This window comes from Heptranchias perlo, chromosome 31 (genome assembly GCF_035084215.1).
Source record: "Heptranchias perlo isolate sHepPer1 chromosome 31, sHepPer1.hap1, whole genome shotgun sequence".
NCBI lineage: Eukaryota > Metazoa > Chordata > Chondrichthyes > Hexanchiformes > Hexanchidae > Heptranchias > Heptranchias perlo.
Window position 1 is genome coordinate 30302970 of NC_090355.1, and position 15541 is coordinate 30318510.

Below are 15541 nucleotides of genomic sequence, written 5' to 3' on the forward strand. Positions count from 1 at the left end.
CAGGCAAGTGGAGAGTAATCCATCACTTGATGCATATTGGGTGTCTACAATAGCAAGGTGTTCCCAGCACTGACATCCCTTACCTTGTTGAGTACAAAAATGTGTGAATCTTGAATCTCGGAGAGAAACTGTAAACACATTTTCTAACCGTGTTACGTGGAGGGGTTGCTTTTGACCGAAAATAGCTTTTTTGTTTCAGAGTATTGTTTATCTAGTTGAGGTTTCGAAGATTATGAAGAGAATTGACAAAGTTGGCAAATTATTCACTATGGAGGAGGGGTAATCGAGCAGAACTTTCTCACCCCAACTGCAGTACAGTTGGGGAATAAGTTAATGGAAGAATATTGAAGACAACAGTATAAATTTGTTGAAGGAGTCATTAGATATTTTGCTGGAGAGTAAAGGGACTGACTGAGGGATATGGCGAGAAGGCAGGTTGATTTAGTTGATCCAAAGAAACGCTCAGACTTGTTAGACCTAATTGCCTTTTTCTGTTCATAAAAAAAAATGCTTGTTTTTATAAATCTAGTCAAATATTTTTTTTTAAAAAATCTAGCCCATTTATATGTAGTTAATATTTTATAGACCAAAATCAGCAACAAGTAGATCAAGCTCATCACAATGGGGAAATGTAAAGAGATAGAAAGAGGTGCTGTCCCTTTAATAACCACATTAGTAATCCCAGGACAGCCATGTTTCTGCAGACTCCCTTCCTCCGCACCACCTGCTCCTTTGATTTCCTGTTAGTTGTGTGTGATGATTGCCTCTGAAATGAAAGTGCAGCTCCATTATTCTGTGAAAACTCTTTTGTTCATTATTTTTTTTTCTCAGCTAATCATAATGCACTCATTACAAAGATTGAATTGAGTTGAGAATTGGAGCGGTGCACTGCAGCCTAAGGTCAGGCTGGGTATTGAACTCAGCGTTCAAACCTGCTGCCCTCTGATGATCTGGCTGCATAATGCGCATGTGTTTACTGTTTCCTGCGTGATGGACCTTGCAGTGGTGAAATGATTCATCTTTGGTAGTGGGGTGAGGTAGAGGGAGAGAGGTACACACGGCGGGCGCGCACATACACGCGAGCGCACACATACACACACGTGTGCGCACATACACGGGTACACACACTAAATCAGTGCAGGCCTGCAAATCTAGCCTTCTTTGCCAGACATGGAATCATTTAACAGCAATTGTCAATAAGTAAATAGTGAAAGTGTCTTGTTCTAAACTGTAAGTGAAAGAATATCAAAGTGGGGACTTTTACGAAAATTGGGTAAACAACATATATAAAAATCCAACTTTAGTTTTCTAAATTTAGACTTTTTTGGTGCTTTTTGCTTATCAAGGCAAAGAGATAACAATGCTGAGGAATTGAGCATATTTCCACGCTGGGCACAGTTTTGGCATTAGGGTGTAGTGTAGTCAAATGCAGGGTAAAGCTCCCTACACTGTACCTCAACAACGTATCACCTGTCAGCTGATGAAGGGTCTTTGCCATGAAACATTAACGTGTCTTTTCCCTTCCAATGCTGACGGACCTAATGTGCATTTCTAGAATTTTCTGTTTTGATTTCAGTTTTTCTTTTTGTCTCAGTAGAGTGCCTGCCACCTACTGCACTACAATGACATTTCCTTCCCTCACACCAGCTGTCCTTGTGACTGCTGAGTTGGTGTCAGTTAAAGTTAAATGTAGGACAGGTTTGTGGTGTGCATGTGTACTTGTTACAACTGGGGTTAAAACTACCCAATGTCATTTCACTGAGGACCTTTAGAGCCAGTAGAGAGGAGAGTTGCATCCCATTCGACTGGCTGGGTTTCAAACTTGGACCCCAGAAGAGGAAAGGACAGTGTTCTAATATTCTCTGCCACTTTCAAGAAGTTGAGACTTTTAAAGCAAAAAAAAAACTGATACAAAACCTCCAAAGAAGAAAATTGATTGTAGCAGTTTTTTCAAAGGCTGAGGGCAGTGGTGATTAATAATTCATTAGGTATATGTTTATAACTTGCAGAATTTCCCCCCTCCTCATAGGAAAGCATTTTACTCCTGCTGGCTCTCATCCTAACCTGACTGGAATGTCAACATTTTGGGAGGGGCGGGGATTATGGGAGAGAAGTTGGATCTTACTGCTTCATGATTCAGTATTTTGGATGTTGATGCCCTCCATTACTACATTAATATCTCTCATCTTGATGAGCATGAAATAAAATCATTAAGACTGTAATCTGGATCAGTATTATAGACGCCAACATCAATGAGCTGGGGAGGTCATGTTCCTTCCACAAAGATGCTTTAACGTTTTGACTGCAGAATGGTTTTTGCATCAGATTTTCAAGAAATCACTTAAGCCATTTAGGAGGCCATGAGTCCCATCCTTTCCACAGAGCTTGATATCAAAATAACCCCTTCCCAACATTTTCTATCTTCTCTCCTAAGCAGTGACTCGTGCTGGGATATGGTCCCACAGGCACAGAGAGCCACTCTGGTCCCTCACCTAAATGCCTACTCCTCATCTGCGATCATGACAGTGTCATCAGGCTTCTTGGCTGTGGGAGGTATCAGAGCTGAGCTCAATCCTGTCCTCATCTGACCTCCACGTGTGTGCTTTTTCACCAGAGGGTCGCTGGATGGTGATCAGGAGTGGGAACCCAAGTTAATTGCTTTCTTTTTCTCTCTTCTTTAGACCAAAAGGCTGTGGATGCTGGGGGACATTTGGAGCTTTCAAGACTGAGATTGGGAGATTTTTGTTAGGTAAGGGTATCGAGGGATATGGAGCAAAGCAGGATTAAATGGAGTTGAGGTGCAGGTCAGCCATGGTGTGTGTGTGCGCACGTGTGTGTGCGCACGTGTGTGTGTGTGTGCGCACGTGTGTGTGTGTGTGCGCACGTGTGTGTGTGTGTGCGCACGTGTGTGTGCGCACGTGTGTGTGCGCGCGCACGTGTGTGTGTGTGTGTGTGCGCGCACGTGCGTGTGAGTGTGAGTTCCTAGAGGCACTGAGGCCAGTGGTGGTGCCCGACACTGCCCTCAGAACAGGATCAGGAATTAAACCTGAGACCTTCCTGGTCTATATGGCTCAGTACTGCAACTTGCAGTGCATTTACCTACTGAACCAGTGGAGATACACACCTTCAAAAGAAGAGACTTTGATTTGGAACACCCATTTCCCTCGGGAGTAGGTGAAATATCACTGCCCTTCTGCTCCTCCCCGTACATCTGTGCCCGTAAAGTTGTAGAATATTTTGATTTAAGAAATGTGCCATCACTTTGCCTGTTCCCCTGCAGGAAATCATTTTGCTTTAGATGTTACATGAAAGAGAAGGTGGGAATACTTTGAAAGTTGAAAAGGGCTTCCAGAGTTCCTGTGATATGTGCGAACAAAGAGATAAAGGGATATGGATGAGCTGCTGAATATTCTTTACAATTTTCTTTAGATCTTTACGTCTGTGTGTTTATCCCAGCAGTACAGCAGTGATGGGATACATGTGCAGTTCTCTGCTTTCCACACCCACCTACTGTGACTCTGTGCTCCTGATCTCAGCCATGATGCTATGGAGAGGCACGAGGGGAGGAGAGGACATAATCAAAGGCAGAGGCCTCCCCCACCCAGCTGTGCTGATACACATCACATCAGCTGGCTCAAAGTGGCATTGGCAGAGGCTTCAGAGCAAGTCTCCTGCCTGTAATAAATAGCCATGATGTGGAGATGCCGGTGATGGACTGGGGTGTACAAATGTAAGGAATCTTACAACACCAGGTTATAGTCCAACAGTTTTATTTGAAAATCACAAGCTTTCGGAGGCTTTCTCCTTCGTCACCTGACGAAGGAGAAAGCCTCCGAAAGCTTGTGATTTTCAAATAAAACTGTTGGACTATAACCTGGTGTTGTAAGATTCCTTACATTTGTAATAAATAGCCCAGAGAAACCGAAGAGAAAATAGAGATTCATAGCCTCAAAAGGAAACCGAGTTGAGCAGGACCATAAAGAGCATCTTAAGTTTTTTTTGGACTGAGATAACAAAATTCAGAAATTGTAACTTTGCCTTTTTTTAAAGTGCTTTGCATTTTAAATTTGACCAGGATCTTTAGTGATGTCACTGAATCCAAACTCCCAGCAGCCAAATTAGCAAATGAGTATTGATATGTTGATAGGGTGAGTTGAAGTAAGGTGGGAGGAGACTCGTGTGGAGCATAAACACCGGCACAGACCTGTTGGGCCAAATGGCCTGTTTCTGTGCTGCAAAATTCTGTGCAATTCTATGTAAAACGTAAATTTGAAACTTGCTTTTTAAAAAGTCCCATTTGTCTTGTGGGCTATCTGTGGAGATGCAGTGGTCACCATAGGAAATCAAGCACCATAACCACCAAAAATTAAACTTGCTTTATCTTCTGATACAGTAAAGAGGTTTCTACATACAGTTTCTGCTAATACATTCCCCCCACCCTGAACTCCTTTTCCTTTTGAGAGTCTGAATCTTTATTTTCTCTTCAGTTTTCCTGGGCCATTTATCACAGGAAGGGAAAAAAAAAACAGAAAATGCTGGAAATACTCAGCGAGTCAGGCAGCATCTGTGGAGAAAGAAAGAGAGTTAGCGTTTCAGATCGATGACCCTTCGTCAGAACTGGAAGAAGTTGAAGATTAAACAGTTTTCAAGCAAGTACAGAGCCAGGGAAAGTGGGGAGAGGAAGGGAAGGAAAGAAACAGAGTTAAAATTTACAGAGGGAAGGCCTCTGATTTGGGTGGAGGGCAGGAGTGATTAAATGACAACGTTAACCTGAAACGTTAACTCTGTTTCTTTCTCCACAGATGCTGCCTGACTTGCTGAGTATTTCCAGCATTTTCTATTTCAGATTTCCAGCGTCCGCAGTATTTTGCTTTTTATCACGGGATGAAGGCCTGCTCTGAGTCCTCAGCCAATGCCTCTTTGAACCAGCTGCTATGAGGTGTACGGATGCGTTAGCTTCACGTTGAAATACTTTCAACTTTGGGGCGCATTTCAGCTTTCTGCTGGGGTAAACTTCTCCAAGTAGTCGTTTAGTCTCTTACCCCACTCCCTACCCTCCCACTGCAATCAGATCTTGAAATAAGTGCTGTGCTATACCAGGGTTAAATTGGCCTATTGCATTAAATGAATCCTTGGGATTTATTGGGCCATTAAATAGGATAATTGTCCCGACCTTTGGATTATGCTGTCTGAAAGAGATTTCAATTATTTTAATTGCAATCCTGATTCTCAGCTTCACACTAGCACAGGTTTGAGGGAGTCCTCGGGTAAGTGGAGCTCAGTTGTTTTCTTGCCTTGCAGGTACCCCAATATATGGTAACAGCCAAGCAGCATTAAGGTTTTCCCGGCCAGGCTTTGTTCTGGGTTTGTAGCTAGCTCTGATTAAAATGAGACGCTTTGTAAAAGCTCAATCATGGAATTGCCGTGTACGTGGACATTAATGGGTTTTGTGGAGGAAGTTGTAGAGCTGTAAATCTGATGATGTGCTCCAGTGAAGTCATAAACTATGAGAATGTTTGACTCCACAGAACCTGATATTTTATGGTACATAAATATATATTTTTTTTGTTTTTCCGATCACTCTAATTTGTCCATAGCAATTTGTCCCGTTTGACGTTCATGTTTTTTAGTGTTATGGGAGTAGAGTTGTTGGAATAATCCATTTTTATTTCATTACATTGAGACATTTTGATAGGGTAGATAGGGAGAAACTGTTTCCAATGGCAGGTGGACCAGAGGACCAGAGGACACAGATTTAAAATAATTGGCAAAAGAACCAGGGGGGAGATGAGGAGAATTTTTTTTTAATGCAGGAAGTTGTTATAATCTGGAATGTACAGTCTGAAAGGGTGGTGGAAGCAGATTCAATAGTAATTTTCAAATGGGAATTGGATAATACTTGAAAAAGAAACATTTGCAGGGCTATGGGGAAAGAGCAGGGAGAGTGGGACTAATTGGATAGCTCTTTCAAAGAGCCGGCACAGGCACGATGGACTGAATGGCCTTGTTCTATGTTGTATAATTCTATTATGAGGCTGTAAAATAAAGAGTGATTCTGCTATCCTACGCTCCCAGAAGGGGCTGCATGTCGGGAAATCTCCCAACTTGAGATCGATAGCACAGTATAACTCCAGTCATGGACCTGCACTCTTTTTTTAAACTCCCTAGCATTATGCTGTGGGAATATCCCATCACTTTGCCTTCTTCCAGCAAATGTGTGTAAGAAACATTGCTTTTTAAAGAGTGACTGTCTTGATACTGAAAATGATTTTGAATTTATATAGGTGTAGATTTATTTACATTAAGGCGTTTATGGAAACTTTGCTTTTTCTAACACATTAAAATGATTCTCTCCTCACACCCACACAAGCACAATTATCTTCAAGTTACAAAAAATATTCCCTGAGATTTTTTCCAAGGAACACTATGTGCTGTTTGTGAAAACTGTTATCTAATGTGTTAGGACATTGAAATATCACTGTTGTCAGGGAAGTAGCAGAAAAGATGCAGTGTAGATGCATGAGGGCGTTACTAAGGGTGAAGGATTACAGTTAAGAAAAAAGACTTGAGAAATTGGTGGTTTTCATACTAGCGTTGAGAAGATTGAAAAATAACCTGATGGACCTCTTCAAGATTGTGATTGGATAAATAATCCAATTATTTTCGTTGGCCAGCGAAATGATAACAGAATAGCATAAATTTTAAGATAATCACAAAAAGAATTAAACGGTGAGGTTAAAAAAATATTTTTTAACAGAGGGTGGTTAGAATATGAAAATCTCTGCCACAAACTGTTGTTGAAGCAACACCCATAAGTACTTTTAGAAGGGAATTAGATAGTTGCTTGAAAAATAAGAATTTTTATGGGTATGGGGAACGATCGGGAGAGTGGGATTAGACTAGGTAGCTTGTGGAGAAAAACAGTTCTTGATGCCCTCTTTCAGTAATATTCTTTATGATTCTAAGATGCTAAAGTCAAGAAATCCTGAGGTCAGTAAGTGATAATAGGGACATAGGAGTAGGCCATTCAGCCCCTTGAGCCTGTTCCGCCATTCAATTAGATCATGGCTGATCTGTATCTTAACTCCATCTACCCGCCTTGGTTCCGTAGCCCTTAATACCCTTGCCTAACAAAAATCTATCAATCTCAGTTTTGACATTTTCAATTGACCCCCAGTCTCAACAGCTTTTTGGGGGAAGAGATCCATATTTACACTACCCTTTTGTGTAAAGAAGTGCTTTCTGACATCATCCCTGAATGGCCTATCTTGAATTTTAAGGGGTTATGCCCCCTTGTTCTGGACTTTCCCACCAGAGGAAATAGTTTCTCTCAATCTACCCTATCAAATCCTTCAATCATCTTAAACACTTCAATTAGATCACTCCTTAACCTTCTATATCTCCACATCATTCTATATTCAAGGGAATATAAGCCTAGTCTGTGCAACCTGTCCTCATAATTTAACCATTTTAGCACATGTATCATTCTGATGAAACTGTGCTGCACCCCCTCCAAGGCCAATATATCCTTCCTGAGGTGCAGTATTCCCGATGGGGTCTAACCAGAGCTCTGTTCAGCTGTAATATAATTTCCAGCTCTCCTGAGATAAAGGCCAACATTCCATTAGCCTTTTAAATTATTTTTTGTACCTGTCCATTGGCTTTTAGTGATTTCTGCACTTGGACCCCCAAATCTCTCTGCTCATCCACAGTTCCTAGATTCTCACCATTTAGAATACACTCTGATCTATCTTTCTTAGGTCCAAAGTGGATGACCTTACACTTCAATGGAGAAAGTGACAGACCATTAGAAAGAGGGTGTTTGTGAGCAAGTGAGAGAGAGAGAGAGATTTCATAGCAGGCAGAATGTGGGGTAGGGAGATAGCCTGGAACATCGTAGCGACAGTATTTCATGAGGAAAGATTTCTAGTTATGGTGGCGGACGTAGGAAGTGCAGGATGTGGGCCTACCGACTCTCCCGCATTCATGAACAGTCTTGTGTGAGAACCTGATCTTGTTTTGGGATTGTAATCTCACACGTGTATGGCAATTTCTGGTAGATCTTTTGCTGGACAAAGAGAAAGAGGAACAAGATGAGGAGAAAGACGGGGGAAAGTGATAGAGAAGGGAAGAAAAAATACATGGATAGCACTTGGCTGCCCTCCATGTGATGGGAACATTTGCTTTTACCCATGTTGATGGATTTTTTTTTGATGCAAGGGACACCTCTGGTACATGTCTTGTGACAGAAAATCCCACACCTAGGATTTGACCGCTGTGAGGACGGGATTTCAACCTGTAAGCACTGTGTGTCAATGCTGACACTCAAGCACATTACTATCAGTTATTCTTGAGTCTACCTTGCTTTATAGTGTGGTCTACTTTGAGTAGGACTGAAACCAAGACCGATGGAACCTTTTGCACGTTAAAAGCGTACAAAAGATTTGCTTGATCACTGCATGAATTCGCTGAACTGGTTTAATTTGGTGGTTTTCAAAACCGAACCCGTTGAGTGCTAACTTTTTCCTTTTCCAGCTTGGTTGTGCTGCACCATCAAGTTCACTGGATTTATGGTGACGATTCTAAAATTTAAACCTGGAGATTTTGGGGGCGAAATGAACCTTCGCCAATGCCGATTGTCTATGAGCCTGTTTTACGCTACTCGAGTAGACCAAGTTCAGCCCCTTTGTTTACCCTAAGCATTCCCTTTAAAGAAAAGCCTTAAAGTTATTTATTTTAATTAAGCAATAATGTCTTCATGTTTGTATTGTTTTGCCCGTTTGAGACTACCAGCTGACTGACTTGTCCTTAATTATTTAATTATCCAGCCTACCCTCAATGGTCTGTTGTCCCTATTCACTTGCATCTCTAAAGAGGAAGTCCTCTCTTTTTTTTATTTGTTTTCCAATAATTTTTTTTTAATCCCCTTTTCCTTTTGTGGATCTTCCCTGACAGGAGATGCCGGGGTCTTACCTCTTGCCCACTGAATCTGCGGTTGGGTTCAGGGGGTGTGCAAAAGTGGACCAATTTGTTTCCCTCTCGTTCTTGCTGCCTCTGTTCCCTTGGGGAAGCTTTGGCTTCTGCTCGCCCCTCAATAGAACAGTTGAGCTCAGGAACCGGTATGTGGCATAGTGATGGTCAGAAAAAGAAAGACGTGCATTTAACTAGCATGTTTCACGACCTCTGAACGTCCCAAAGCACTTTACAGCCAATGAAATACTTTTTGAAGTGTAACCACTGTTGTAATGCGGCAGCCAATTTACACACAGCAAGATCCCACAAACAACAATGTGATAATGACCAGATAATCTTTTTTAGTGATGTCGGTTGAGGGATAAATATTGGTCAGGACACCGGGGAGAAACTCCCCAGCCCTTCTTTGAAATAGTGGCCATGGGATCTTTTATGGGACCTCGGTTTAAGGTCTCATCCGAAAGACAGCACCTCTGACAATCCCTCAGTACTGTACTGAGCTGTCGGCCTAGGTTATGTGCTCAAGTCTCTGGAGTGGGACTTGAACCCACAACCTTCTGACTCGGAGGCATGAGTGCTGCCAACTGAGCCATGGATGACACGGGCTTTGGTGTGCTGTGGTCCAGTGCTGACCTTTTTATATTTGCGTTATCTTCTGAAATAAGACAATATATAGAGGAGTTCCATTCCTTTTACTTCATGGAAAGCAACTAGGTCACCAAGGGATATTATAGCATCTCCCCCTCTTCTGGAGAGGATAAGCTCATTGTTATTAGTTTGTGGTTTGAAGTTGGGCTGTAAAGCATTCTAGAGAATTTTGGCTTACAAGTAGAAGGTAATTAATTATTATGAGCCAGGATTCTGTGCATTTTTCTCTTTCAGGCCAGTTCTGAGATTTGATGATGTGAGTATACAACACAAGCTGCCCATAATGATCCCAGCTTTTGCAGAATACGGTGCCTGTCGGGGCGGTGATATCTTAACCTGCTCCAGGTTGGGGAATGGTTTACATTTCTGAAAACCCCAGAAGTAACGGGTGCTGAAGTGTTTTATCAGGCCACGAAAAGTCTGCAACTCGCAGTTTTTGTGTTGCCACTGTTGCCGTAGGAATTTGCCCAACAATGTAAATGGGGGTGGATTCCATTGCACCAGGAGCTTCAGCATAACACACAACTCCATCGAGTAGAAGCAATTCTAATATGGCGAGTCCTCAATGTGCGCAAGGTTCCCTGACAGCATGCATCCTCAAACTTGGCCCTATAAATTCCAGATTAGACCGTCCTTTCAGAGTCCATTTTCGTGGGTCTACTATTCTGCTGGTGAGATAAGGTATAGCATGTTTTACCAGTGTAAATGCGGAGAGCCAGCGCACGGATGTTCCACTGCTGCAATCCAAACTTCATAGCTCAACCGACAGCATCAAATCTGATTTAGCTGCCCACCAATCTCATTGTTGTTTGTGCGTAAGTTGGCTACCTTTGTTTGCCTAGAAAGGAAGTGACTAAACCTGAGAAGCGCTTCGTTGGCTGTGCAGCGCTTTTGAAAATTCCAAGAGCGTGAAAGGCACTTTCTAAATGCAAGTTTGTACAGACGCTTAAGGTAGAAGTACCTTTAGTCTATTGAGCAACTCTTTGGTGAACTTTCCTCATTACCCAAATGAGATTGCAGCGTGTACTGAATGGAGGGAGGGTTGCACCGAGGGCTGATCCTTATCTCCCCTTTTCTCTGTTTGCTTGATTCAATCAATTGTAGGCCAAGTCTTCAGAATTTCCGTGGTGTGAATTCAGACCTTGTTTTATTTAATTCCAGGCATGTTTTAAAGTGAGGATGCAGTATTCACAGAACTAGTGCTGCTGCCAGATTCAAAAGACATGAAAACTACGGTGAGCTGTTTACTGCTTCTAAAATAGCAACTGCTGGAGCTACATGCAGGCAGCGGGTCATCTGAAAGAGAAGTTCATGTTTTATGTTAACTTGTTTTGCACATGCTGGTCTTTGTATTGCCAACAGTTGTTTTTTTATTTCAGATTTCCTGCATTAACAATTCTTTTTCTCACTATTATAATTGCTGGTATTAATTGAACAAGTGATTAAGGTGGTCACTAAACATTTTTATAAGTAGTAATGAATGCTGTGAATATAGTAATCCTCTATGGTTCTGAATATATTCCTTTTAATTCATCCACGCCTTTGTTACCTCTAGACTCGACTATTCCAGGCCAATCTCCCACTAGGCAGCCTCTGTAAACTCGAGCTCATCCAAAACTCTGCTGCCCGTATCCTAGCTCGCACCAAGTCCCGTTCACCCATCACCCCTGTGCTCGCTGACCTTCATTGGCTCCCGGTCCAGCAACGCCTCGATATTAAAATTCTCAACCTTGTTTTCAAATCTTTCCGTGGCCTTGCCCCTCCCTACCTGTGTAACCTCCTCCAGCCCAACAACCCTCCGAGATCTCTGCATGCTTCCAATTCTGGTCTCTTGCGCATCCTCAATTTTCGTCGCTCCACCATTGGCGGCCGTGCCTTCAGCTGCCTAGGCCCTAAGCTCCTGGAATTCCCTCCCTAAACCTCTCTGCCTCTCTACCCCTCTCTCCTCCTTTAAGATCCTCCTTAAAACCTATCCCTTTGACCAAGCTTTTGGTCACTTGTCCTAAATATCTCCTATGTGGCTCATGTCATGTTTAGTTTGATGGTGCTCCTGTGAAATGCCTTGGGATGATTTACTACATTAAAGGCGCTATATAAATGCAAGTTGTTGTAGTCTTGTAGATTCACAGACCACCAGCTGTGTAGATTTTGAAATGGAGGTTCAAGACTGAAGGAGCTGAATTTACTATTTTGAATCTAATATGTGGAGGGTTTTATGAGGATTACGAACCTTAATCTTCCATGTGTGTGGGTGGAAAGAGAAATTAGAGGACTGTATCAGACATAGCCCCCGCCCCGCCACTTTCCCCTAAAACAATTCACGCCCAATGATCAATTGAATATCTGCCTGTAGGGAAAAATGGTCATCCTTGATTACAACTGTGCGCCCAGAATTCTATATACGCCTTGTCAAAGTCATTCTTTTGCTCAATTTCTTTGCAGGCTGACAGATATGTGGTTGCTACAGTGGTCTTCGTGTTGACAACTCTGTTGATACTGTACAGCTCCAGCAGTGTCAATTACTCTGTTGGTTACAAAGTGGGTTCTGCCGACAGCGTTCTGAGTCGGGCACCATTAAATTTAAAGAAATGGGCTACCGACGATAGTTACTTTCCAGCTATTGGAAACAAGGTGAGAAAACCTTTCTACCCCTTTTTTATTTTGTGAAGTGATTTAACACCTATGAACAAATATATCCACTGGGCTGCAGTTCAAGTCCAATCCCACAAGGGATTGCTGGTACCATTCCTGCCGTTCTCAGCCATCTCTCCAATGGGGAGCAGGGGCAAGGAACTGTCTGTCCCCATAACCAATCAGATTGAAGCATCCATAACAAGCCGCCCAGAGCGAGAACCAGGAAGTGCAAGCTAGAACAGTAAATTCAACATAAAATCAGTTAGAGAAAGCGAAATAAAGAGAAGGTTAGAAATACTGAATTAAAAGACAGATAAATGAGATAAAGAAAAAGTAAAAAAAATAAAAATTTTAAAAATTTTTTTTAGAATGTCCAACAGCAATTAAAATCAGAAGGAATGAGACTACACGTTTTTAAAAGTTAATTTTCAGAGGTTGTTTGGCAGTCATTAGGACTTACCACGCCATTAAAAGTTAGCTTAGACCTAATAAACTGAGTGTATCTTTTTCTGGAGAGATTAGTTTATTTCCAACTTCGAGCTGGTCCATTTGTTTCACTGGGGAGCCCGCTGGCGAGATGTCCTTCCCAGGAAGTTTCTGGAGGAGCAGGGCATCTGGTAGAGGAACTTCCGTATTTCCACGTTTAACTGCGCATGTGCGGTGGCCAGAAGTTCCTCTGCCATCTGCATTGGAATAACGGTGCGCCCTGTTAATTTAAGAGGCTAATAAGATGGGAGCTTCTGAAGTCGAAAGGTAGGGCTTTTAGCAAACTATTCTCCGCCAACTCCCATTCATGCTTCAGATTTGGTGCTTGTTCCCTACGTGGGACTGAAAATCATCCACTCTGCTGGGCTGTGGCTTTATTCATTACACTGCCAGTCTTTTATATTGTGTTGTAATGTGGACATGAATGTTAATTCAGCAATAAACCAAAAAAAATCTGGCTGTTTGACATTCGTTTTAAATGAATGAGCTGGAGTTGATTTAGCATGACAGAACCCAATTACTGTGCAAAAATCATCAATACACGCAGCGCAAGGAAGCGATGGCATTGTAAGAATGTTTAATGTGTTACAACATTCAGTTATTCATCTCTCAAAACAGTAGACTGTTTCACTACATTAATAATAGTGAGTCATTAAATCTTTAACTTGCATAGCTTATTTTACATTTTGCCCCAGTTTTCTCTCCTCTCCTGAAGAAACCTTTGCATTGGGAGTAGTTCCCAGGAGCCTCCAATGCACCAACTAAGCACCATTTCTATGTACGAGTGACGGCGGGCGATGTCACTGCACCTCATCCTGCCCTCGCCTGACGGGCACACGTGCTTTCCAGCAGTATAACCATCAGGAGCAAAAACCCTGGCTGAGTATTAACCCCCTCTTCCAAGGTTCATTTAATGGCAATTGGAATGGTCAGAGCAGCAACGGGGACGAGATAATTGGCAGAAGAACCAGAGGCCAGATGAGGAGAAATTTTTTTATGCAGCGAGTTATGAGCTGGAATCTACTGCCTGAAGGGTTAGTGGGAGCAGATTCAATAATAACTTTCAAAAGGGAATTGGATAAATTCGTGAACGGGAAAAATTTATAGGGCTGTGGGGAAAGGGCAATGGTGTGGGACTAATTGAATAGCTCTTGCAAAGAGCTGGTACAGGCACGATGGGCCAAATGGCCTCCTGTGCTGTATGACTCTGAGATCAGCTATCTGGGATTGGGGATAGGTCCCTTCAGGTCTGTCTCTGTACCACACTGATCTACTAGAGGGGCTAACAAATATATGGGGGAAAAAATCATGTAAAAACATAATGGAAAAGACTACCTGGCCCATCAAGCCTGCCCCGCACCCCCCCCCAAACTCATGATGCCTGGAGCATCATAACTAGACACTTTCTACCCCCACCCCCTCAGCCATGTAATCACCTGGGAGAGGCAAAAAAAATCAGCAATAAACCTCCCAGGGCCAATAAGGGGGGAAAAAAATCTGGAAAATTCCTCTCCGACCCCCTCAAGTGATTGAATTCAGTCCAGGAGATCACATGGACCGTGCACATGTTAACGGTCAATCCACTTGCCTTCGTATGATGGGAGCTGGAGAGACAGGTACAGTACCGATTGTCGCTTTTAATTTTAATGACACAATGCTATTCCTGTTTCAGACAATGCACCTTCACTGTGGGCAGTGCGCTCTCATCACAAGTTCCAGCCACTTACTGGGCAGTGAGATGGGGTCAGAAATCGACAAGACCGAGTGCACCATCCGCATGAACGATGCGCCCACGACTGGATACGAGAAGGACGTAGGCAGCAAAACAACGTTGAGGGTCGTGGCCCATTCCAGCATTTTCCGCTTGCTGCGGAAACCCCAGGAGTTCCTCAACAAAAGCCAGGAAACGGTCTTAATCTTCTGGGGGCCCCCTCAGAAAATGCAGAAGAGCAGAAGAGGGAGCACTTACAGACTGATTCACCGAGTGAGCTTGACATTCTCAAACCTCTCTCCGTTTATTATTGCTCCTAAGAGAATGCAGCAGTTTGACGATTTATTTCAGAGAGAAACTGGGAGAGACAGGTACAGTACCGATGTAAAGTCAACAATTATTTATTAAAAAGGAATATGTGGCTGATACATTTGTGCATCTGCCCCCCCCTCCCCCAACCCCTCCACAATCTTCACCCCTTATTTTCCTGAAGGCTCTGTTCTCTTGCCTGATTCCGTTGCCCCACTGGCCATTCTTTGAGCATGAGGCCAGACAATGGTTGTTCCACAGCCTGTGTCACCCAGTGTCTGCACATTGGCACTACATAGTGATCAGGGCCTGGATTTTAACGTGGATTTGCACGTGGTGAACCCAGAAGTAAAGCGTGCGCGTTTCAATCTGCGGTCGCAACTTGAATTATTTTTGCTTCTGGGTTTTGCGTCTCCATGCGGGCCTATTGCCCACCCGAATGACGCGATTTAAAGCCCGCTATTTAAAAGGGCCAGTCCGAGAATGGATTTTGCAGGAGAAATGGAGTCCAGGAAATCAAAGATTTAATGATGCCTCCCTGGATGTACTGTTGGCTGCAGTGAGAGCCAGGAGGGAGGTAATGTTTCCAACGGAAGAAACCTGGCTCTGTAATCAAAAATGCATTGGCTGGAGGTGGCAGAAGAGATGAGCAGCAGGCGCATGGTGCCCAGGTCTTGGGTTCAGTGCAAGAAGCATTTTAATGACCTAACCAGGTCGGGAAAAGTGAGTACAATTGCTGATTCACCCACATCCTGTGTTGTTCAACACCCCCCACCCCAG

At 43.0% G+C, this 15541-nt stretch overlaps 1 protein-coding gene across 4 annotated transcripts in view; it reads left to right on the forward strand.

Moving 5' to 3' along the window:
- Nucleotides 1–15541, forward strand: part of st6galnac6 (ST6 (alpha-N-acetyl-neuraminyl-2,3-beta-galactosyl-1,3)-N-acetylgalactosaminide alpha-2,6-sialyltransferase 6) — a 46887-nt gene that overhangs the window by 18807 nt on the left and 12539 nt on the right. For 2 of the 4 annotated variants that reach the window (XM_067969874.1, XM_067969875.1), the window contains 3 exons: nt 10783–10856; nt 12064–12252; nt 14414–14823. In XM_067969874.1, coding sequence (XP_067825975.1) covers nt 10845–10856; nt 12064–12252; nt 14414–14823 — 611 coding nt within the window. In that variant the 5' untranslated portion in view covers nt 10783–10844. Of the gene's footprint in view, nt 1–2681; nt 2750–4802; nt 5009–10782; nt 10857–12063; nt 12253–14413; nt 14824–15541 lie in introns of all 4 variants that reach the window. The other 2 variants (XM_067969872.1, XM_067969873.1) reach the window with 2 other exon arrangements.